The sequence below is a fragment of the Aulostomus chinensis genome, chromosome 22 (assembly GCF_037954235.1).
Source record: "Aulostomus chinensis isolate RoL2024-O1b breed Wild chromosome 22, RoL_Achi_v1.0, whole genome shotgun sequence".
In the NCBI taxonomy this organism is placed as follows: Eukaryota; Metazoa; Chordata; class Actinopteri; order Syngnathiformes; family Aulostomidae; genus Aulostomus; species Aulostomus chinensis.
Genome location: NC_141341.1, coordinates 13704020 through 13729447, shown reverse-complemented (window position 1 = coordinate 13729447; position 25428 = coordinate 13704020). Strand labels below are relative to the sequence as shown.

General features: G+C 41.5%; 2 protein-coding genes across 2 annotated transcripts; one reads left to right on the top strand and one right to left on the bottom strand.

Moving 5' to 3' along the window:
- Nucleotides 1-1825: 1825 nt before the first annotated feature.
- Nucleotides 1826-3805, top strand: bet1 (Bet1 golgi vesicular membrane trafficking protein). The gene is made up of 4 exons (XM_086193017.1): nucleotides 1826-2028; nucleotides 2229-2335; nucleotides 2427-2483; nucleotides 3043-3805. Exons 1-4 carry the CDS (start codon nucleotides 2010-2012, stop codon nucleotides 3196-3198), a joined length of 339 nt encoding a protein of 112 aa, XP_086049143.1. The 5' UTR covers nucleotides 1826-2009; the 3' UTR covers nucleotides 3199-3805.
- Nucleotides 3619-24906, bottom strand: LOC147240897 (putative acyl-CoA dehydrogenase 6). The gene is made up of 9 exons (XM_086193015.1): nucleotides 24582-24906; nucleotides 16070-16190; nucleotides 10269-10398; nucleotides 7410-7516; nucleotides 6861-7028; nucleotides 6554-6727; nucleotides 6015-6176; nucleotides 5339-5489; nucleotides 3619-4238 (listed from the first exon to the last, which is right to left on the bottom strand). Exons 1-9 carry the CDS (start codon nucleotides 24771-24773, stop codon nucleotides 4148-4150), a joined length of 1296 nt encoding a protein of 431 aa, XP_086049141.1. The 5' UTR covers nucleotides 24774-24906; the 3' UTR covers nucleotides 3619-4147.
- Between the last annotated feature and the right edge of the window lie 522 nt (nucleotides 24907-25428).

Sequence of the window (25428 nt, the reverse complement as noted above, 5' to 3'; positions counted from 1 at the left end):
CTTCCTCCGCTCTGAAGACCCATCTGATAAATCCAATCCTCTCAGATTCACAAAGGCAACTCAGATGCGCACTCACAGTTCAATCAATATTTTCTGTCCCTCTGACGCTTGTGTCAAGGTCATGCATACAGCAAAGCCTTTGGGTGAGACATAAAAAAGATGAGTGTTTGGGGATTGAAATGCATTATGGTGGGTAGGAGCTTAAAGTTGTATTTATTTATAAGATATTGGATTGGAATAAATTAATGTCATGAAAGTCATTTTAATCTCTTCTATCATATTAGCTGTCTCTTGCAATATTGGCACAGGGCTGGGTGAAGGATGACGTCTGAGGGGATAAGGAAAGATAATCACTGCTAAACAGCACCTGGAAGATTTTGGAAATATTGAGAAGCTCTTTTCTATCCCGCGTGGCACAGACAGATGTGTTGGTAAGCTCCATGATTAAACCCAAGTAGGATATTTGTCTCCATCTCATGGTGGTCACGTTTCTCAGTGTTCAAAGTAAACAACTTCCCAGTGTCTAAGAGGAAATACAGAGCAATTCTCTCCTCATCAAAATATGTTTCTCTCATCAAAGGGTGATTAACCGATCGATGCGCACCACTGTGGGACCGAGTGGGTTTTAACGATTACTGTGAGATGCAAGGAAGAATCAGTGCTTTTCATCTTAATTGCATTATTTTTGCCTTGATAATTAGATTCATCAGATTTAAAAGGAAATGAGGCACTGAACCATTAACTCTTTGAAATATATTCATTTACTATTTTTCTGTGAAAAATAAAATGAAAAATATGAATTGAATGACCATCATTTAACTTTTGTTGTGTGTGTGTGTGTGTGTGTGGGGGGGGGGGGGAATACAACGGATGTACCTGTTCAAACATTTCACTTCAATAAAATAATTCAAAAATAACTCCCTTTTCCTTTGTTGACAAATGGTAAAACATAATTACCTGTCATGATGTTGATGTTGAAGCCCAAAGCATAAATAACATGACAAGCAAGAGCGTCTCCAGCAGGGAGACTTTTCACTGATGGGAACTGTCACGTTAACTGGGAAGGATCATGTCCAGTGTTGGATGATGAAATTAACTCGTAGATAAAGGCTGACAGTTGAGAATGTATATGAGGTGCAGCCAACAGAGATGGATGCTGATGATTGCTGATTACTGGTGTGATTTCAAGGTGAGTTATATGGCGCACTCTCTCTCTCTCTCTCTCTCTCTCTCTCTCTCAGACACACACACACACACACACACACACACATATACAAACACGTTACAGGGCAAATTCAGATTATGTTGAAATACATCCATTTCCTTATTGATTGCCTTAACTACAACTAACCTTATAATTACATTATTTATATGATGGACATTTGTTGTTTATTCTCCAAAAAAGGAGGTGGGGAGTAAACAGATTATGCCCCCCCCCCCCCCCACACACACACACAAACAAAAAATTCAAATTGAATTCAAGTAGATTCCAGTGACAAGACAAAATAATGACAGAGTTTAAACGGATTTAATCAATTTACAAAATTCTCATGATGATGCCTTTTCAAATTCACAATGTTTACACATGTTTTCAATATCTACAAACTTGAATATCATATTGACTTGTTAGCTCTAATATTGGCTATAAAGTAGTGTTAAAACAGATAAGTAATGTGTTTTCTTTTATTTAGTTTTTTGTGTCATGGCACCCGAGGTATGGACATAAAGTGAGGACTCAGAAACCATTGTGACCATACTTCGTATATTTCCTGGCAGAAATGAGCTTCCGTACTTACACGTCTCTGTTTCCTGGTCTTCCTCTTACTTGGGCTGTCAGGACGGATTGTCCACGTCGGCCACCGTAAGTCGTCGTGGCGTTTGCTGATGAGAGCAGACCTGCAACATTTAACCGGTTATATCTGGAGCTGATTTCTTGCTGAATTACCAATAATTTATTATTTGACCAAATAACACACACTACTGGACAGTGTTATCTTCCCAGTGTCAAGATGAGGCGCGCTGGTTTGGGTAAGAAACAACCGTAAATCATGTTTGGAAGATAGCTCGATTGCTAGCTAGCTAATGTGGCTAACCCACTGGACGATGTGTACTTTTGCACTTTGGGCCCAAGTTTATGGGACTCTCCCAGATGTGACATTGTAAGACAGGACCGAAATGTTCTCCAGGCAGCTTATTTATGTATATAATTCATTATTGTGTCGGCGAAGGTGAAGGAGGGCCTGGAGGCTACGTAGCGAGTGGCTACAGTGTGTATGAAGAGGAAAATGAGCATCTTCAGGAGGGACTGAGAGCCAAAGTCACCGCCCTGAAAAGTGTAAGCAACTAGTATTACTGATGAGATTCGCTTAAACAAAGTTGTTTTTATTGTAATCAACCTCATTGAATCGATATGTTTGAATTTACAGCTGTCAATCGACATAGGAACGGAAGTCAAATATCAGAATAAGATGTTGGACGAAATGGTGAGTTTCACTTATCCAGCCCAGAAATCCTGCGGTTAGGAGCATCAGTTTGTTTGAGTACAAGTGCAGAAAGTGGAAGTAGCCATTAGTATATTTCAGTCTCTATCACATCCAAAGCTTCATCAGTTTGTTCAGCATCAAAAAAGTGTCTTTGTTCCTCAAGTAGGATTACGTCATTGATTTTTTTTTTTGGTGCCAATATCTGACATCTTCCAACTGATTAGCCAATAAATGACCTCAACCCAATGTGATATGAACTGTATTCATTTGAAAAAGCAATGGGCTAAACAGTAGGAGATGGTCGTATTTTTTTTTAAATGCCAAATCCATGCTGACACTGATTAATCTGCATCCCTATCTGGAATAATTCTAAATAATGGATTCACACAGCTGAGGGGTGGTACGATGATGCAGTGGTTGCTTGTTCCTTGCTAATCGTGGACTTTGAGTACATTTACATGAGAACTAGCAGTAGAGGTACACTGAGAGTGGAGTCGTCGTATTTACAACGTGTCTGCTGTTGGATTGAGGATTTCCTCTCACTCTCTTTCTCCACCAGGACTCAGATTTTGACTCAACGGGCGGCCTGCTGGGCGCCACCATCGGCCGGGTCAAGCAGCTGTCCAGAGGCAGCCAGACCAAACTGCTGTGCTACATGCTGCTCTTCTGCTTCTTTGTCTTCTTCATCCTGTACTGGTTCATCAAGCTGAGGTGATAGCGAGAAACTTGTTAGACTTGAACTCCACAGTTTCCTCCCTCGACTGACCTACGCTGATGAATCTCTGGACTAGACCAGTGTTATGATGACGGTGACAGAGGGGGCTCTTATTCATCTATGTTGAAGCCCGGATCCTTAATTCCCACATTAGAGACTCCCACCTTGAAGAAAGAGGTCTGACGTGATTATGAGAGTTAAGAATCGCCTCTACTGTACAGTGGATACTGTATCCTGCCCTTTGTGAGACTGCGGAAGAGGATAAATGATACTGTGTCAATGCAGTAGTTGACACATTGAGTAAAGAAAGCTGTCAAATCTAAATGTATCATACTACCCAAGGTGGTAAAAATCAAGCTTAATGATACTTTGAGTCAATGGATAATAGTTTTGCACCCATACAAAATAACTGCTTCGCAATCTATTGTAAAGTGTTTTTTTAATGTACATAAACATGTTATTGAATCCATGTTCCGATCAATAAATGTGGTATAAGTGCTTTTTGACAAATGACAAATTATTTTTTACATTGGTATCAGTATCGTCTCTGCAGTTAGCTTAGTCTATTTGAAAAATAATGCATTACAACAACAATTTATACTTAAATTCCCAACACCATAAAACAGGTTGACATGCTGTGCACGCTCATTCTTTTCACATTAATTAAATGTACTTCTTTTCCTAACCTCACTCAGACTAGTTAAAACAGATGAGGAACTTAAAAACACCAACTTCATGATGTTCCAGACTCTACGTGTAGCACGTTCGCAGCACTTCGGTGATTTGTTTTGTCTGTTTTCGAATGTCGGTATCGTGGCTGAAGTCACCCAGAAATCAAGCCCTTCTTTCTGCGTGACTGGTCACTGAAAGGCAAATCCCACTTCTTTTTTTTGAGTGAAACGTTAATATTAGCTCATGACCAGCGATGCGACAGCACTCAATGATGACATCACTTTCTGGGCAGCGTGTCCATGTATTTGCAGATGATCCCAAGCATGACCTCATCAGCTCCTCCACCGATGGACATTAACCTGGAATCCCTGTAGAAAACACAGGAGGTCAGAACAAACTGGTCTCTTCCGTCTCCAGGTTTTGAACCGATCTGCAATGGTGCATCTCCTTTAACTATTTTAATACATCACATTTACATCTAACACTTCTTTTGAGTGTCATCCTGACCTTCCAGAAGCCAAACTAACGGATGTCGATTGTTGCTTCTTCTTTTTTTTTTTTTAAATTTTCGTTAGTGCCTGACGCATTTTGGTATCGCTTAACTGCTGGAGTAATCGTTTAATTCTCTGGCCTGCTTGAAGAAATAACCTGAAAAACAGATTTAGGAAGCGCAGACGATGGTGACAAACAAACAACACCGCCACCCCCAGTATCCTCCTCTGCTCCTATGTGCTGACATCACAGTGCAGCAGAGGTGGTACCCTGTGGTGGAAAAGTGGTGGAAGGGTGAGAATGGACAATCTTTTCCTCTTCGGCAGATAAATGTGAAACCAGCCTTGTCACAGATGTGAATCCCCACAGGGAAGCTCAAACCTCCCAACTGCAGGAGCAGGAAGGAAAGCACCGTGGCATTTCAGCTTCAGTATCTGCCCCATCACTAGATGTCAGCACCGTGTCAAAGACCCTGTCACAATGTGAATAGAAAGCCCAACACTGCACAACCACAGGCTGATTCTATGACGCTATTAGCATGTTTTCAGAAATGATTCCATCACAATTTACATTTCTGTCTCTCCACTTTTCATTTTTACCACTTCAAGAGTTGAGTTAAATGTGTTTTTGCAGAACACCGCAAGGTGACTAATCGCAGGCCAACCAATGGGAGGAGCTGTTGCTATCACAAATATGTCACACCCTCACACAGATGCACATAGCGGGCAGCCAAGTATAACAATAGTTGCCTAGCAACGTATGTTAGTGTCTGGCAGCTCTGCCATGGTTTTCTGGTCAACGATGCTCTGCGATGACATGAACAAGCGTGTCAGAGAGGGAAAATAACTGAGGATCATGGTGCTAAATGCTATAAATCGTAGCGCTACTCAGTTCACTGGTGGCAGGTGCATTCTTCAAACATCTCCGGGGCTACTGACTGTGAGACCTACGGTTCCACTCCTTCAGTCGGTCTCACCTGTAGAATCTGCTGACCTGCACGTCACTGGTGAAGCCCATCCCTCCCCAGTACTGGAGGCAGCTGTCACTCAGTTCCCTAGCCAGACGCCCCCCCTTTAACTTGGCCATGGATGCCAGCTTGGTGACATCATTGCCTTTGATGTACAATGCTGAAAGAGAAAAGGAATTGAGAAAACAAATCTTGAATTCATATTGAAGTTACTGAGCATCCTAATGCAGACAGTTGAATCTCTGATCAGGTGGAATTCGCTGCCAGGAGGAAAGATACTGCACATTCTCCGTTGGCAGAGCTGGCTGCTTCCAGTCAGAGCTACACTAACTTGAATATGGATAAATAAAGGAATTATGTGGCACATACAGAAATCCCAAATATTTAGCGGAGCAAATGGATTCAACTCTGGTAGTGAATTCCAAGGGTTATGTGAGGATGAGGGCAATTTACCAACCCTTTTACAGCTAAGACAGTCAGAGCTGGGGAGGTCACAGCTCTGGTTCACCCACCGTTAACTCAAATGTGGTTGCATAATTTAATCTTGCAGTTCTTTAAACTTTCCAAGTGTTACCATTTCTTGGGGGGTGACACTCACTTTGTCAACAGTATGTCAAAACGAAACCGAAGCAAGGGACTCGCCTACAGCAGAGCCTCGGATGCTTTTTCTTTCAAGTGGTCTGACCTGTAGCGCGGTAGAGGAGGGAGCGCAGCAGCTCCACCTCCGTCTGCAGCTCAGCCAACCTAAAGTGAACGGCCTGGTGGTGGAGGATGGGCTGCTTGAAGATCTTCCTCTGCCGTGTGTACTGGATAGTCTCCTGGATGATGTTGTCCATCGTGGTCAAGACTAAAGATGGAGACAGACATCCTCTCTGAACACAAACTCATGAGTTACCCAAGTACTCGTTTTAGAATGAGTCGCATGAGTGAAGGTCACAGGGGTCATTTAGCAAGATCATGCACAGTTTTACTTCTAGAGAATTCTTTCTTGAAAAGGAAAAGCCTAAGAAAACATTGGCTGACGCACTTTGGCCTAAAAAAAAAAATCACTTAACTTTAAGAAGGATTAAAGACTTTAGCCCTCAACTTCCTGTTTATTTTGGCCACTGAAAAAGAAACGTCTCAAACTGAAGAACTTCCAGTAAAGATCAGTGGCATGAGGTCTGTGGTCGCGCATCAAGAACGTAATAACAGAAGGGATAATGAGGAAGGGAGCTCTCTCACTGTTGGCTACCGCCCACAGCCTCTCTTCTTGGAACTGAAGCATCTGGTAGGTGAAGCCCATGCCTTCCTTGCCGATTATGTTCTTGCAGGGCACGCGGACGTCATCGAAGAACACTTGTGCCGTGTCTGATGACCACATACCAATTTTATCAATCTTACGGGCGATGTGTACTCCTACAGTGGGAAGGACCGGACAAAAAAAACAAATGAACAATCACGCCTCATGGCAAAAACACACAAATAATGGTATTCGTGAGAATTGTTTTCGATATACATGGATGATTCCACAGCCACAGACTGATCCTACCTGGCAGGTTCATGGGTAAACAGATGAGGGATTTGTTCTTGTGTGGGAGCTCGTCACTGGTGTTGGCAAGGAGACACATCCAGTCCGCCTGGGTGCCATTAGTGGTCCACATCTTCCCCCCGTTGATCACATATTCATCCCCTTTCCGCACCGCTTTGGTCTTAATACCTGAAGTGGTGCGTGACGGAGCGTGTAAATGGATGGAGAGATAATCATGAAGAGGAAGATGAGAATAGAGGGTTACACGAAACGTCGCAATGGATGAATAAGCAAAGAAATGGAATTGTGTTCCTCGGATCAAAGAGCTTGAAAGCAAAAAAAAAAAAAATGACATGACTCTGATTCTAAAGCTGGTGTATTACTCCAGGTTTAAAAGATGATGTGGATGTAATATCAGCTACTCCAGAGAGCTGATGACAGGGAACTCTGATCTACAGCGTTCAACAGTCCTTCAGAAGATCACACTCATTGTTTAACTGCCGTATTTCTGGATCCTCCGACCTCAAAAATCCTTAAACATGACTGGAAATTGTTGAAGGGGTGACGTACTTGAGACATCGGAGCCTGCTCCAACTTCACTAACTCCGAGGCAGGCGACTTTGTCCCCCATGACGGACGGAAGAAGAAACTCTTGCTTTAGTTCCGCTGAACCAAACCTGTATGAAAACCCAGGAGTATCAACTAGACGCATTCTCCATCACATTTATGAAACGGGAACATAGCAGGTTCAGTACCACCTTTTCATATCTGAGACTACGGCTTTGAGTATCTGCCAAGACAGACACAGTCTTCTTCCCTCTAACGAAGCAGTTGATGGTACATTTGTATTGTTGCACTTAGCTTCAACACTGAAATAATTAACTACATAAACATGATACATGGTGACAAGATTGAATTGTACATTGTATAAAATTCTGATAAACGATCCACTTGTCAAATGACTACATATTTCTGAGAGACAGACGCTGGACCTGTCAGAATCTACAAGTTGAGTTCATCAGAATGTGGAAAGATGAAAACGTAATCAGGACACCTCCAGCTACTCAAACGTCAGAATGACTGGCCAGAAAACCTTTCATAAGAGCTGCCACATTCGTAGTGCATCTTTAACACGAGCCCGTCATGTTTGAGGCAACTAAAGTTCCAGTGGGACGGCACGAGGAGCCTCCTCCTTAAGCTCCCATTGGATCCCCGCTCTTACTGCTTAAACCACATTGCAGGATGGTGTGAATCCCCTAATTAAGCTCCTGAGACTGTAACTGTCTATTTCACAAACATCTGCCTTGTTCACTACCAGAACTTGTTTCACTGCGACATGGGTGAGAAAAAATGTCCAATTATATCAACACATACATCGTTCTGGGAGTTTAGCTTTGATAACGGACCCAGACAACAGGCGGGAATTTCTAGCATAGAAGCGATAAAACCAGTGAGACAAATCGAAATGCCTCAGGAAAAAAAAAACCCAAAACAAAAAAAAAAAAGATCTGGACCAAACCCCCCCCCCCCCCCCCCCCCAAAAAAAACCCTTCAGGTCTGAGATTACTGATAAATAAATAAGACTTGTCATGTTGGCCGACATCCAGGAAAAAACACATACGCGTACTGGAGTTCAAAGCGACTGAGATGATGTTAAGTTCGTGCAGCAGTGCAGTCGAGCTGGAACTCTTCACAAGGAGCAGATGGTGCTGCGGAGTCTGTTGATAATCAATTCATTGATCCTCTGTAAAAGCCTCCGGGATGTATCTTTGTCAAAACTCTTGACTTGTTGTATTCTGGGGATCTCTGCAAAAATATGCCTTTTTATTGCGCTGTTTGGACAAAGCATGAGAGGCTACAACCAAGTAATGGATATATCTGTGTTGCTTCAATCAGTTAATTTCAAGTTAATTTCATCCGAGTAAAGGGGACAAAAACAAAACTTTGCTCAGGTATGCTTTTTTTTTAAGATACTGTCAACTAAAACGATACTTAACTTTTTCAGTGGTCAAATGACTAAAATGCGATCGAAACTCCTGCTTGTTTTAGTCAAAAGACTAAAACTAAATCACAAGTAGCTGCTCAAAAAACCCGAATAGACAATTTAAAGTGACGTTTCACCCCAAAAAAGTGTTTTTTTCCCCGCCTTCATGTACTTGCAAGTAGTTGTATTTGTATTGTTCTTTACTTCTTTGCAACGATACAATACAACAAGAGCTGCTGGGAACCTGGATGTGTCATAGTCTGTTTTATGCTCAAATCCAAGTGGATTATATCAGACGCTGCACTTGAACAGTTCTGCTGTTGTCTGTACTTGGTGGCTATAGGCAGGGGTGCACATAAGCGGTCCGCATGCGCGCATGCGTAAGGAACCTGGACAAATGCGCTCGGCTTCAAAGGCTTTTATACGCTTTTGCGTACCGACTGCTACCGACCGCGGGGAAAAGCACTTCTCAAAATGTTAAAGAGACAGGCCCCGCTAAGTAATTATTTTCGTGTTTCGTACGCAAAAGCGTATAAAAGCCTTTGAAGCCGAGCGCATTTGTCCAGGTTCCTTACGCATGCGCGCATGCGGACCGCTTATGTGCACCCCTGGCTATAGGTTGCTATTAGCTTCATGCTAAACATACATGGCTGGTTCTTTCTGCATTCTGAAGGCACAAAGAAGCAATGCAGGAGGGAAGAAAAACATCTTTTTGAACTCAAGGCTTCTATCTGTTAGTATTTGAAAGGCAAAGTGTACTTTCTGGGAGAAGCCTTGCCTTTTTTGACGAAGATAAGGCTGAAATGTTCAGACATTTAATCAACTCCAACTTGAATTTCACCAGGATGATTAAATATGATGGAAATAGCAAGAACATTTGACACAGAACTAAGACAAAATAAAACATGAAGCAACCTTGACCTTTGACCACCAAAATCTTTTCAGGTCATCCTTGAGTCCCTGTGGATGTTTGTGTTGAACTTGAAGAAATTCTTTTGAGGCGTTCCTTAGATATCACGTTAACAAGAACGGGACAGACAGACAAACATACTGCCTCCGGTCCACAGTTACCGCAGACGCATATAAACATCTGCCAAAATGAACACCACCTTGGTAGTTTGGAAATGGTTTGGTTATAAAAAGTCATTACAAATCTACAGCCTATACAGGATAACAGTACTAACCAGTGGTAGCAGTACAAACCACCTTTCATCACCTCAAAATGAAACACATTCATGAGTTAAGAGGTGTGCTTGAAAAAGTACTCCAGCTCCAACGCAAGAGGCTCCATCAGAGGTGTAAAAAGGCAAAAGTACAAAGAGGACATGTTGAGTCAGACGGGGTTGTTATGAGAAGAACAGCCAGCGCCAGAGGGAGATTAGTGCCATGGCTGAGATGTACATAAAGAATAAGCGGAAGGCAACACAAGGTTTCTGTCACTGTACCTAGCCAGCGCTGGAGTCGTCATGTCCGTCTGTACGCCGATGGCCATAGGGATGCCTCCACACCGGATGTTGCCCAGCTCTTCCGCCACCGCCACGCTGTAGCTGTAGTCAAGTCCCAAACCGCCATATTCTGAAAAACACAAGTCTCTTTAAACCTCAATCCTGAAGGCTGTTCAGATCTATCTGATGCCACTGTTCCTTCAAAAGAAACCTGACAACCGTAGCAAGTGGAGAAATGCACTCCATGGCTACTAGAGTCACCTGATGCAGGCATCAGCTCAGCACACGCAAACGCACGGTGCACAGTTCACTACTGCACTGAACTGAAGCGTTAGCATCCAGTAATTAATGTGATTGGTGCTATTATAAATTCCTATATTGAGTGTAAAAAGAGAGCCACTGTCATCTCATCAGGTCCAGCTTTGACTGAAATCTTCATTTTGATCTCCCAAACAATCCACTTCTAGAAAAAGTCAAAAAAATGGACGTCTATTACCTCCATTTTGGCAATGGGGACATTTGCAAATGACCTCAGGTCCTTAATGGAGTTGAATAGCGCTTTATAAACCGGATTTGAAACCACCATTTTCTGCCAGTTATCATCAGAAAGACTCCTCTCTTCACCTGGCCTTTCATCATCAGTTGCAGCAGCTATTGTGAAATGAATAGACTGCTTTTGATACTAATACACTGAACGCTAAAGGCCAGTTTGCCGCCCGCTATTAACGGCGTTATCTAGTAATGGACCCACTTTGGATTGCATTTCTTTCAAGTTTTTACTGGCAAACCAACAAATCTAAATCCTGTTGAGAGTAAAACAATACGGAGATGAGGGATCGCTCTGCGGTTTCCTACAAATATCTTGACGAAATGAACATCACCTGCAGATTTCGGACATTTTTCTGTGCAGATTCCTGTATTACTAATCACAGTATGACTGGTGCTGATTGACAATGAATAATTATGTGCAAATTCACTGCACAGACGCCTCTGGGACAGGCGGTTTAGTATCATCCGTCAGACTGGTTATCGGATAACACCAAACGTCGTCGGGAGGACTGTCAGATATAGACGGTGGATGAAATAAAGAGAGCAAATGAAATGGGGACAGACAAAGGAGGGAGATAGAGTGGGTCAAGCAAAACAACGGAGCTGGGGAGGTGAAAAAATAAGAGGAAACAGGTGCAGCTGTGCGGCGATAGTGCACACTGGAAACCCCGTTGTGGATAATGTGGATGGAGGGAAGCACTGAGGTTTATCCCGCTTAAAACAAAAACAGCAGGCCGTCTCATTGAACAAGCAAGCAGAAGAAAAACAAACCAGTGTGTCACAAATGTCAGAGAATCCTACAGCCATATTCTTCTTCTGGGTAGCAGATGTTCCTCAGCGTAGGTTCTCATCAGGAGGAACGCCACATGAAACCACTCGTGATCATTTACAGGTGGAGCTCAACCATCATTTATACACACTTTTTTCCCCCCATTTTATTCTCGTCTGTTGTGTTAGGTGCGCCTCTGAGAATCAGGATAAAGCTGTGAATACTGCCGCAGAGTTTTTACATGTGGGAGAAGCGGAAAAGTTGACGTATTGATAAAAGATGAACGTGAGTAAATGCAACGGAAACAGATTCAGGAAATAAATGATGACGATCAGGGCAGTGACCAGAACACTTCCAAGAGGACAAAACTGTCAGAACAAATCCATTTTTCCATCAGTAAGTTTTCTATCCATCCTGTTTTTTTTTTGTTGTTTTTTCCCCTTGATTGGCATCAGTTTGAGGTTTGACTGGCACTCTGTAAATGACAACACCTCCCAGTGCCCTCTTCCCGTTAAACACACATCTAATAATTCCATAACAACAGAGGATGGAACAAATTAAAATTTTTTTTTGCAGAATTTCAGAAACTTCAGTTAAAACTGGTGACATTTTAACTCCGCCTCTTCATTGTTTGACTTTTACTTTACTCGCATCAAACTGCCGTCCGACTGCTGCCTGATCAAATCTTAATAATGATTAAAACCCCACATATCTCAAGAGGGCATTTTTCTTCAAAAGGAGTACTTTCAAAGACAACTGCGATTCATTTTTTTGTGACCTCGTTTATTGAAATAAAGTTGCATTTGATGACAAATGATTGGAATAAACAGTTATGTATACTTTTTTCATGTCCTATTATAAGGCAGGTTATTATCTATTCATTTCTTTAAGTTTATTTCAGCCTGATATCTATCTATCTATCTATCTATAGTGTAATCCTGGAGGTAAATATGACTCTGTCCTTACTACAGAGGACAATATGAGAGAGGAAACGTCTTGAACACGGCAGGACTCCTGAGAGGACATTTGTCTAAATATGACTATCAGGTATTCAGGTAAAAGGGGAGCGTGTGCAGGCTGGCAGGCGGGACACGAGGTCGTCCTGGTGGTGTGAAGAGCAGAAACCTCTGACAGGAAAACAGGCAGCCAGCCAAGGGTTGTCCCCCTCAACAAGGCTTTCTGGTGGAAAACTTCCTGCTCTCGCATTTTGAAAAGTAATAATTTCTTTCCATGAACATGGAAGAAGGGAACAAACTGTATAGCAACAAAAGTTATAAACAGTTGCCAGTTTCAACAATCCGCTCATATAAACTTCACACCCTGAGCTTGCATCTGTTAAGTTTACTGGCGGACCTCCACCTCTCCAGACTTTAACGGCCCACAGAGGAGGAACTCTGAGTCACTAAACACCAAGAAACCACAAATGAGATGATAACAGAACAATGTTTTGGGGCCGACTCAGTTGGATTAGTTTTAAATTATATTTTGCTAATATAAAAAATGAAATTGTCTCTCCCTAGAGCTAGTTTAAGTGTTTACAGAGCGCTATGATCACCAGAGGAAAGACAACCGCGACATATCACTAACACATCAAGCTAACGGGCGACCTGGACTCATTTTGAGCAGTTGAAAGGATTTTCCATGAAAGTACTCGTTACCTGTGCTGTTTACCTCTAGGTTCTAGATCTCTGTGTCTTGAAAATAAGCAGAGCATTTAAGATTTCTCTTGTTTGTTGTTGTTGTTGTTTTTTTGTTTCTTTGTCTCTCAGCTGGATCACGATAACGGTCCCAGGAGGGCCGCAGCGCTGGGTAGACCAGGCAACACGGACATAAATAAATAAATAACACCATAATCAGAGGAATATCTACTCAGCCATTGAAAATCGCGTCAGATAATCCCGTCGGTGTTCATCACCATCACCATCACCCGTTTGGTCCTGTGTGGTAATGAGAGCTGTGATCATCCATCCATCCATCGTCGTCTTCCGCTTATTCCTTACTAGTAAGGGTCACGGGGGGTGGAGCCTATCCCAGCAGCCTTCAGGTGAGAGGCAGGGTTCACCCTGGACAGGTCACCAGTCCATCACAGGGCCAACACATAGAGACAGACAACCATTCACACTCACAGTCACACCTACAGTCAATTTAGAGTATCAATCAGCCTCATCCTCTCTTGATGTCTTTGGACTGTGGGAGGAAGCTGGAGTACCCAGAGAGAACCCACACAGGAACAGGGAGAACATGCAGACTCCACACAGAAAGATCCTGTGCTGGAGTCAGGACTGGAACCCGGAACCTTCTTGCTGTGAGGCCACAGTGCTGACCACTGCACCACCGTGCCGCCCAAGCTGAGATCAAACTAATTCAAAAATAATTTCATCCGAATCATTCGATTTGCTTTGGAGCACCGACTGACTGAGACGGCTCATTGAACTGATCACAGTTCTGGATCTGTGAAAGCAGTTTCAGAACAACAACTATAAAAATGCAGCTTTAATAATAATAATAATAATAAAAAAATTCCAGTTATGTTTCTTTGTTATTATCAGATAAAACGTCAAAAGAAAAAGTCAAGTTTTTTTTTAAAACATAATTTCCCATAATTACAATTGTGACTTTGTATCATGATTTCCATTTTTATGTGATGATTAGCAATTTAATCTCATAAGTACGAGGTCTTTTCTAATAATTTGATAGTTTTCAATCTCATAACTAGGAATTTTAAATTACCCTCATAGATTTGAGTTTTCACCTCATAATCAAGAGTTTTTAATCATGATTGTGTCATTCATTGCATAAGTTTTGCTTTTTATTTCAAAAGTATGACTAATACATCTCACTTTGTTCTTATACTGGCAGTGGCCTTCTTATTATTGAAGTCTGTGGGCTTTAATGTGTGTCGATGGTAACGTTAATATATGTTGTGCTTTTATCAACCAAAAAAGAAAAAGAGACGGTCTTTCAGGACTTCGGCTTATCTCCAGAAATCCTCCTGAATCGAGTGACCACTTCTTTAAGTCCACCTGTAGAATTACTCCTCAATCTCTACTCCCATTTCTATAATCCGAGCCACTTAATCATTTAAGTGAAGTGGAATTCTGCTGCTTCCTTCATTTTGGGGCGAAGGGACACGTCTGGTTGTGTTTACTCAAGCTGAGCTGCAAGTCTACGCCCCGGCTGTTGTTTCTAAAAATCCCAACGTGTACCTACAGTAACCTTCGTGGTTGTTATGAGTGACTTCATTCCTGTAGATGCTGGCCTGTAATCTGCTACCTGATAATAAAGTGCATCTATGCAGAGACTGGCGTTGGGTCGTTGCTCCTCTCTAATCCTGTCAACTAATGCCTCAGGCTTGTGCACTCAGCATATTTTAATTCCCCTGCCCTCCCTCCTTCCCTTCCTCCCTCCCTCCTCTCTGACCTACAAACTTCTTGTTCACTACAACAACACGCCGCAGCTGTTTTCACCACCGCTGAAGTTATCAACCGGAGAACTGGCGATGCAAGGAACCGTACTCGTCGGTGAATTTTATGGTAAAAATCAATTAATCATGCATCCCCTTGTATGTTTAAAATTAACTGCAGATGATAACTGCGAATGATTGTGTACAAGACTCATCCTGCTGGTCCCTCCTCCACCCCAATAACACAGCTGGGTACACATCTGGAAATGGGATATCCTGTAGCAGACAGCTGTTGGGGGATGTTGCTGTCGTATCGGTACCCGCCATCACAGAGGGAACGCTACAAAACCAGACTCGCTATCACGTATCGCTGTCAGACAGAGTGAAGTCTGTTCCCTCTCATCTTTTCACAGCACTTCTGTAGATAATGGATGACATATTCTGCAAATACAGCCAAACAGTTCCGGGCAATGTTACTTTTTCCACTCACATGTTCCCATAAAATTAAAATAAATATAAAAGAAAATAAAAATGTTCAAATCTGGCTCTTTTTTATCAGTTTGCTCACATCTGGCCAATATTGATGCCTCAACTTGCTAAAGTAACAATTTGTTCAAATTAAATCCATCTGTGATTGTCCAACAGCAAGAGAAGTCCATGTGATGCTATTATCGTTTCTCCGCAGGCTCATTATCTCCACTTACATCCGTTCACAAGAAGAAGAAAAAAAAGAAAGAAAAAAAGCCTTTCCCACAATAAAAATGGTCTCTAAATCAAACAGACACTTTTCTCCCTTATCGCTCTGGTCCAGATGATGCATGAAAAAAACTCCATGATTCTTTAAGCCCCTTTTAATGTATTTTTTTTTTAACAGAAACATTAAATCAACCAAAAGTTCAGATATTTCTTACAATTGCACAGGCAACTTAAAACCTTCTGCTTGACCTTGCGTACCTTCACGGTGACGAAGGTTCTGAGAGTTAGGCGTCGGCCAACTCTTAGACCTTCAGGGTGATATGAACATTTACTTTAATAATCTAACAACCTCTCGGAAAAAAGAAAAACATTTGCACGTCTTACCAACTGGTTTGGTGACTCCTAAAAATCCGGCATTTCCTAAGATCTTGAAGATTTTATGAGCTGGAAAAATTCCATCTGCTTCCCACTGATCCACGTAGGGGTTGATCTCCTGATCGATGATCTAAAACACAAACATTTATGCGACAGGTCAAGTATGTGCATAATTCTGCGTCATTCCAGGTACGAGACTATAAAAACATCATTTTTCCCCCCCAGATTTATTTCCGAGAAAAACAAACCCGCTGTCTTCTATTAAGAACGAGACAGTAATATCCTGATTTGAAGCATTAATTTATGCAGCCCTGGAGTGTCTGTATTAGCCAGGCTCTATCTAATCATTTTGTGGTCTCAAGAAACGAGATGTTCCTGCAATTTGATTGGCCATTTTTTTTGTGGGTGCAGGAAGAACATATATTTATATACAGTACAGGTATACATGTTTTTTTGAGGTATGACTTGTTCCCTTAATGCAGTGCTTCTCAATTATTTCCTGTTACGCCCCCCCACTCCCCGCCGCTATGGAGCACACCTCCGCACAACATTGTATCCGTTTTAACATTAAACAAAAAAATATGTAGATCAACTTACAAGAAAGAATAACTTTATCATCATTGTTTTTTAGTCTGTAACAGAAAAGATTTAAAGTGCATCAATTCGCCTGAAATTCCCCCAAAAAATCCTAGTTTTCTAGTAATTAAACTATAAATATTTGTTGACCGTTGTCTTACAACAAAGAATAAATTTATTAACATTGTTTGTTTACTGAGTAAACACACCGGTCACAGGGAAACCAAGTGCCACACACGCTTGGTCACTCCACTGCCACCTTCTGTAGCAGATGTGCAATTACATTTTATTCTAGAAGGGGGAAAAAAAAAAGAAGCATGGTCTCCGGGGTCACACGTGCCCCCCCAATATTTGAGGACTGCCTTAATGTAGTTATAGTGAGGACTCCATTTATGACTTCTCTCCGCAAAATTTGTACTTGGAGGCCACAAGATATAACATGTTCCAGCAATCGAGTTATTTGATATCTTTTTAAACAAGTTATATCTCATGGTCTAGCTTAATTGAAGGAACAAGTTATATCTTGTGGCCTTGAAATAACGGAATTGATTGAACAAGTTGTAGCTGGTGGCTTCAAAGGAACTAAACTGAAAAGTCTTTGGTGGCCTCAAAGTAAGTCAGATAAGTGAAGATCTATTTCGTGGCCTAACAGAACTAAAGCAAGAGAACAGGGTTTATTTGTGGCCTCAAAATAATTAAAGGGAGCGAACCGGGTTTATTTTGTGGCCTGATGTGTTTTCATGGTCCTGGGTTGAATATGCAGTGATTTACAGGAATGGCGCAGCTCCTGCTACGCCGCGACCAGCTTCTGCTCCCTCAGCAATTATGACACATTCATGGTCTTCCTGTTGTGCGACGCACATCCATCCATAAGTCTATGTAATCTATCTGTAGCAGACGGCACCATCAGGTATTACATATCAATGAATAGAGAGCAGCCTGTAGAAAGGTATTACACTCCAAACGTGTGATGACAATAAACACAATAACAGCACACGCCGCGTACCATTTCCTACCTGTGAATCTTATCAGTCCCCTACTGACAACCGAGGCTTGCCTGGTGACATAAACTATGACAGGCAGCAGGCTTTCAAAACAATCACAGGGATGTGGCCTCCCTCCAAATCCTTGTCATTCTGGTGCAGAAAAACAATGTGCTAAATCACAAGGCAGTAGAGGAATTCAGCGATGATGTTGGCCAGAACAAATAACGTGTGGGGTAATTATGGGGGACGAGATAACTCGTCGTTTCGTATCGATTTTTTGTGTGTGTGTGTGTGTGTGTGTGTGTGTGCTGCAGTTTAAGACCGGTTTTAACTGACTTGAGATGGCTTGTCGTGTTATAATTGTTCCCTGCTCGTGGAACTTTCGCGGAACACAGATTGTGCAATTGTTTTGTTTTTCATCCCAACTTCTGAAAACACAGCAACGATCTAAAAATGTGGTGGTGTTGTTTTTCTTTTGGCTTTTCTGACTTTTCTTTCAAACGCTGTTCCCTCTGCATCATGTTGTGAATCAGTTTTCAAAGCCATTCAAAAATAATAATAATAAAAAAAATCCCCGACAGTAAGGATAATCAAAGAATAGCTTGCAGCTACAGGGGAATCAGCGTTGTTAGCGCAGTGTGACTGACGGATTTATTCTTTTGTATTTTTACGATTAGGCTGAGCCAGTATTTGGAAACTGGAGAATATTGGGTTGATGAGCTGAATAGACGGGGGAGGAGGCGCACGGATGATGCTGCTCTACTGGCTGAACAGGGATGATCGTAAATATGTTGAGGCTGGTGTATGGAGGCTGTGGATAAATCAAAGCATGGGATTTACTCTTGATGAATATATGACCTCCTGGTATTTAAGTTTTGACGGTCAGCAGGTTATTTTACTTGCACAAGTCTCTCAGATCATAAATTCTGCTTCAGGAATACGGGGATTCAAAGAATGTGAAGTATCAGACTCGATACAGAACAGGCTGTTTTAGGGCGCTCAGAGGTTCCATCCCCTTTTGGCCATAAAGCAAAAAAATTGGGGACTCTACCTGTGCAATCATTCACTTCCGAAAAGAAGTTTTTTCCTTTGGAATCAATTCCGTAACTGGTTGGAAAATATCTTTGCTAAAACAAAACTGTGAGCATATAATCCAATTCAATCACAATTCTGAATTCGGAATCTTTCTCTGGAACTTGATGTTATCAAGCACTAAAACTACTGGACTGTACGTTATCGTTTACTAGAAGAGGTTCTGTACTGTCCTTATGATGGGTTTAGATGTTCTATTGTTTATGAAATGAAATGCCGGTTCAAAATCTAAAAATTGTTTTGATACACTAATGGCTCATATTTATACATCGGCTCTGGAAATCTTGAAAAACTTATGCTTTCTTGAAAACATTTTATGCACCTGCCATCGGTGCACGTCAGACAAAAAAAAAAATGGAAAAATGGTAAATCAAAAAATCGAATTTTAAGGAATATGGTAACGTTTTCACTGTGTTTTACATAAAACTGTTCAAGAGCGAGCAGGAGCGGCTTCTGCTTTGACCCTCAAACTCACATTCAAGCGTTGTGCTTTATCAGGGGTGGCTGTTGTTGTGAGTCATGGACAGAAAGTCCTCAGGGAGGGAAGAGTGGGCTGCAACCTGGCTTTGGAACAGACGTTGGAATGAGAGAACCTTGGTAGCACCATGACTCATTTTCAGAACCTGGAAGTGGTCAACATCTGGAGAAGCACTAAAAGATGACCAATCTACTGAGAGACGCTCACGCGGGGCTATTTTCGTGAGAATAGTCCTTTAGTGAGGGTTACTGCGGACCTGAGACAATTTTACTGAACAGGACAGAGATGCTCATAACATCTTTTTGATTAGACAATGTGTCCGCACTAGTCTTGCCATGTATAGCAAAAGAAATAATAAATGAAAAGATTTATTCAGACTTTTCCTGTTCTACGCAAGATCTGCTTTAGAGATGTGTTTGCGTTTCAAGTGTTCCACAAAACCCTGACTATCCGTTCCATAAATGTGTTTCTCAGTGAAACACAAAGACAATAAAAAAAGCATTGAGTAGAAATGGAAAATAGCATATTTTAAACTTGAAAAAAAGAAGTGAAATGAAACATGCATGTATGTGGATAATGGAAAATGACCCCGACCTTATTCTTTTGTTCTTTCAGCTTTGGGTAAACCGATGCGTGAGAGTGAGAGCCCAAACAGTACCAGACCTACCACAGCTTTTGTTTAATATTCAAATAACAAAAACAAACGTATTGAAGCAGAATTAAAAACTTCTTCCATGGACAGCAAAAAGAGATGCACTCTCTTTCTTCCTCCAAAACATACAAAACGGAAACCAGCCAACAATTAAAACGGCCAAGAACAACATTCTGGCTGAGGCAGAAAACTCAGACATCAGCTTTTTAACCACCCAGAACAGAGAACAGACGCAACTTTCAACACATTTGTGTGGCAAAAGCAAAATCGATCCCAATCTGTCCAACTTTCCTAACATTCCAATGTAAGACCAGGCAATAAAAAAGCAGGTGCTGGTCCCCTTTAACTTGCAGTTAACTCATCCCCGTTCAAAGTTCAGATCCTGAGGAGGGAAAGGGAGGGACGAGCATTTTGCTGGAAAGGGAAGCAAAGGTCGTCAGGGAGTGATCCTGAATCCCCTCACAGAGGTTATTGTGGCCGCATACCAGAACCGTTTCACATCACCCAACTGTCATGCGGTAAGGCCGGGTCAGATTATCAGCTTTTACAGAGTGTGCAGACCAGACACCTGGGACACTCTGCATCAGGGGTTTGAGATGATGGGCCTCCCCTTATCTGCGTCTGACTTATAGTTTTGGTTTCTGGACGCCTTTAGGATCATTAGTCTACTAACCAGTAAGCTTCATATTGCTGGTTTACACACTTCAAGGTTCAAACAATACATGAACATCATCATCTGTCCTGTCTTAGATTACAATTTCTGACTGTTGGAAAGTTAGAAAACCGTAAAATTCACTCAAAACTACTGTATCTGCCAACCACATACGTGTATAAACAAATCCCCAACATCCAGGTGAAGTCATTTAATAACAAATATTCTTTCACTTCTGTTCACTAAACCTTCCTCTGGAACCTAAAACCCCAGAGAGGTTTTTTTTTTCCTCTGAGAGCACTTAAATGGTCGTATTCAAGTGAGTTTAGTGATTTTTGTTTCCTAAAGCTATAAAATCAACGAATCAATTCCGAATATTGGTTCAGATTTAGAATGCTAATTCTAGAAATGATGCCATGGCGAATAAAACTAAAACATTTGACTGCTTCAATGTGGGTTTTTTTCTTTCAGATCAACGTGAAGCAGAATCAAATTTCTGTGTTTATCAAAACAAGAATCGATGAATCACATCGTGACCCAGAGAATCAAAATTTTAACGGAGAGGTCGATACTCCAGAGACACAAAAGGCTGCAGATAAAAGGCCTGGAATGAGAGGACGGTACAGTCAGGATATTTAGAAAATGAGGGTAAAATTTAACAGTGTACTTTTAACTTTAAAGTACTGACAGCAATGTGATTTGATACATTAACATATATTCAAATAAGTCAATATTAACCGTCAGTCAATGTGAACTGAACCCCATGTTCTAAGCGTGTCTTGTGAACCAAAGTTCTATTAATCTTCATGGGATTCGTTCATTCATGTCCGGAAATTACTATTTTAAAATTTAGTGGCTTTTCCGTGTAGTTAAATTACACAAATGTGCCTTTTCTTGGCCAAAAACGCCACATTGCTGCCACGTCCTGGTGGAACTCCCATCAGACAACAATGCTGTCATATCTGGGTGTGGAACCGCATCGAGAGACAGCGATGAAAGTGTCGAGTGATTCATCGTGAGCGGCCGTGAAGATGGTGTGAGGCTGCTCGCGTGTCCAGGGACCAGGGCTGCACAATTCATCCGAAGTAATCCCAGATCACCAGGCCGGAATTTTCAAATCGCATTAAGGTGCAACATTCGTTAAAAGTTAATTATGTGTCTAAACGCCATTTCTAGTTACATGTTGTGTTGGAGAATGAGGTGGAGGTCAATGAAAAACGTCTTTGTCAAACAGAGATTCCCATAATGCAACACCTTAACCATTTAAATAGGCTTTTTTTTTGTTAATGAAAATTAGAACTATTATGTAAAAAAACGATATTCTCTCTTACATAGCAAATCACACAATTGGTGAATATAATCGCAATCTGATATTCCTACAGTTTAGGATTAGGTGTCATTGAACTGGAATAAATGTATCCACATAACCTTTAAATATGAAAGTTTAATTTACAACTTCCCAGTTTCAAATTGCTGTTTTGTAAATGGAGCTTGGATTTGAAGTTTTTAAGCTTTTTAACAAAAATTCCTAAATTCGGGTCAAAATACCTCGATATGGAAAAAACAAACAGTTAATGATATTGGATGAAGATTAGTTGAAGTTTTCCATCATGGTTTCCACATGTCTTTTTGCTTTTTAAAAAAAAATAAAAGACATATCCAAAAAAGGTAAAAAAAGAGAAAAGAAAAAATCATCACGTAGCTATAAATGAGCCAAAGGCTGAACTATCGGAATCCTAAGTGGAGTTGAAATGTCTCCAGTAAGGTGACAGAAATCTACAACAGATGAAGAAGAGAAGCGGCGCTGATGAACAGCCGCAGCAGGAAAAAACAGCTGACCGGCCTTCGGAGTTGTTCTAGGGCGTCTTGGATGTTTCTACCTACACAGCCTTTGGTGTGAGGAGGGAAATCCCAGTCAGAAACCAAAGGGACGCTGCACATGTGAAAGCCTCTTCCTAAAGGTGCTGGTCGGATGGCTTTTGGCTCCTGGTCTTTATTCAGCTGACCTTCCACCAGCACCAGTCTTGACCGGTTTGGTTGTGTTACACTCGGGAGCTCTGAGGGTCGGACTCATTTCAAAACATGGAAGTCTTTGCCAATATATCAACAAGCATGCGAGTCTGTGTAACAGTCCTGCAAGGTCCTTCACCCCACCCCCGCCCCCGCCCCCACCCTCTCACAGAAAGTCTGTAGTGGAAATATTGGTGCAGGGAGCGTCTGGCCTTGGAGAGTCACTGAGGGATTTCCCATAACACCGTCTGTATGCCAGTTTTTAAAACACACACAATCCTACAGCAAATTCTTTTAATAAACTCTGCTGCCTCGAGTTCCCTTTCCTGCACTAACAACGTATTGTTCTGTATTTCCTTTTCACATTTTCATCCTTCCCAATATTCCCAATGCTGGTTTATTCTCAGCCTCCTGCCATTCTTTTCAAGGTTTAGTCACACAACACGCTTCCCTCTATTTACCGCAACATCTTCGCTGTGTTCCTTAAATTAGGTCCTGGAGTGTTATTTTTGCACCGCCCGTTGTCTTCAGTGTCTGTCTAGTAATGCAAATCCTAAATGAGTCACTCTGATTACTAAGACCTGCTCTGATTTCCTATTCCCATCATTTGCAGCGGCTTCTTTCTGAATGAAGCTAAATGGAACACCTTTACCTTGTGCAATCACAGTGACTGTGACCTCTGAACCCCCTAAGTCTTCAATGAATAGAAGCATCGGATTTTGAAGAAACTCCCTCAAGACGATCCGGCAATGTCACATTGACAAGCTCATAAACTTGCTTTATAAGGTCAGGTTGACCTTTGACCTTCACCTACCAAAATCTAATCAGTTGGCCCTAAAATCTAGGGGTTAGATATTGTTGCTACCAGTACTTTTATAGATTGATACCAAATCCATTAACTTAAAAATGACCTGAAGCCATTTTGTACCAGATTAGAAGACACTGTCAGACTGACAGACTTCATGAGAGTTAACCACAGAGGGCAGGACAGGTGTGAGGATAACCTGAAGATATACTGTCTACAGCTGAGGCCAGTGCAGAGGCACAGACACCGGGGCCGCCAGATGAGCCGGGCCCTTATTCAGCGTCATGGCTCATTGATTCAACGCTCTGCTCCTCAAGAGACCCAAGCTGAGAGTCCTTGAGCAAGATACTGAACACCGAGCTGCTCCTGACACCTTCGTCATCAGTGCGTGTGAAGGTTTCAACAAGTGAACACCTTGTATTTTTGTATTTATGAATGTGTGTGTGTCTCTCTGACAGGGTCAACACGAATGAGCGTATATCACTTTGAGAGGTCGGCAGACTTGAAAATAGTAATTTGCCATTGAAAACAATACAACCATCCAACGATGTTCGATTAATCAGTCAATGAAAAAGATACATTTCTCACCGAAGGGACAGACGATATCAAAGTAACATATCAAGCTATCGGGATTTATTTTCTTTTATTGTTTGGAAGTCTTCTCTGGTTCTGTGTATTTACTGTTAGTCTCACAGTGATTCCTGACATACTATACAACAGTGGACGCCTAAAATCTTTCGTGACAATTTTTTCGCCTTTGATTCTTCCGTGCAAGATCAGGGAAAGGAGGGCGAACATCAGTGAGGAAGATGTGGGAGTGTGAAAACACACTGGCCAGCAACTCTGACTTGACCACTACGTAAAGTGTGTCTCAATGTCTTGGCTTTACCAGCAATAGAGAAAATAAATAATTGATGGCTTGCATAACTATTTATGACGAAGACTAATCTATTATTAACACTCCTCAAAACCTCAGAGCTTCGTCGAAATAATTCCGAGATCTCAAACTATCGTTTTTACTGGCGAATCTGCCGAACAGCAACGTAAACACAGTTCACTTGAGGATACAACAAGCTAGCTAGCTAGCGACCTCTCACCCACTTCGAGCTCTACGGCCCCTCGCTGCATTTTACAGTTACATACTGAGGAATGGCGCTGTGTCTTTCAGTCTAACACTCATAACAGGAACGCAAATATAAATTTGACAGCTGCTAATGAGCCTAAACCCAGTTTACTAGGCTATAATTGTCATGTTAGTAGTCCTGCATACCTTTCTAAGCGACTCCTTCAGCGCATAGTGCTCTGGCGTGTAGATTGGGTGGTCCCTCGGGGTCTCTGGGTAACTGGATTGTGCAGGTTTGGATGACACATTTTCAGACAAAGACCGGACACCCAGTGAGGTGAATTTGTAGAAAAAGCGTCTGTTCACAAGCCATCGGAAGACTCCTCTGCGCAGCGCCATGTCTGTTTGATAACAACTTTTAACGCATGCGCAGAACGTCTCACCATATGACCGGGTTTATCCCGGAGTTCAATTTACCTCCAAGTTCAGGGAAAATCTAAAGTTTGGTAATGTTTCTTTTCCCACCACTATCAAACAAATGCAAACAAAAGGTTATTTTCATTTCTCCTTGTAGAGTCTGGAGTTGCATATACACGAACATTTTGGCTCCATTTGCTTTCACTGGACTTTGTTCTTGGTGAAATAGTTTTACTTCATCAAGTAAAAATAGTCTAAATGTTAAATCTTGATTTAAAGGGCTACATTCATCTGGGGATTTAAATCCAAAAAGGTTACATAACTGTCTTAAATAGTAATGTAATATATTTTCTGTAACATCGTAGGTAACATCAATGTCTTTCATGTGACAAAATGCTTTTGAGCGTAAAAATGTATTTGAGTTTGGAAAAAGCCATCACATTTTCTGGAAATGTTGGCGCTTGAGATAGAACTACATTATCAGGAAGTTAGATTGTTTGAACCGCAAAATACGGCTTGATTTCCAACCAAAATTAAAGGAAACAAATATTTGCCAAGATGAATACACCTAAAATAAATAATAAACAAAAACGGTGGTCTTTTACGAGTAGATATTTTCAATGATGTATGAATAAAA

Excerpts from the sequence above, each read along its gene's own strand:
- bet1 (XM_086193017.1), top strand. Across the intron at positions 2,336-2,426 it reads AAGTCACCGCCCTGAAAAGT|CTGTCAATCGACATAGGAAC; the intron begins GTAAGCAACTAG and ends TTGAATTTACAG. Across the intron at positions 2,484-3,042 it reads ATAAGATGTTGGACGAAATG|GACTCAGATTTTGACTCAAC; the intron begins GTGAGTTTCACT and ends TTTCTCCACCAG.
- LOC147240897 (XM_086193015.1), bottom strand. The coding sequence starts at position 24,773 with ATGGCGCTGCGCAGAGGAGTCTTCCGATGGCTTGTGAACAGACGCTTT. Across the intron at positions 7,517-10,268 it reads ACGACTCCAGCGCTGGCTAG|GTTTGGTTCAGCGGAACTAA; the intron begins GTACAGTGACAG and ends GTTTTCATACAG. Across the intron at positions 4,239-5,338 it reads CAGGTCAGCAGATTCTACAG|GGATTCCAGGTTAATGTCCA; the intron begins GTGAGACCGACT and ends TGTTTTCTACAG.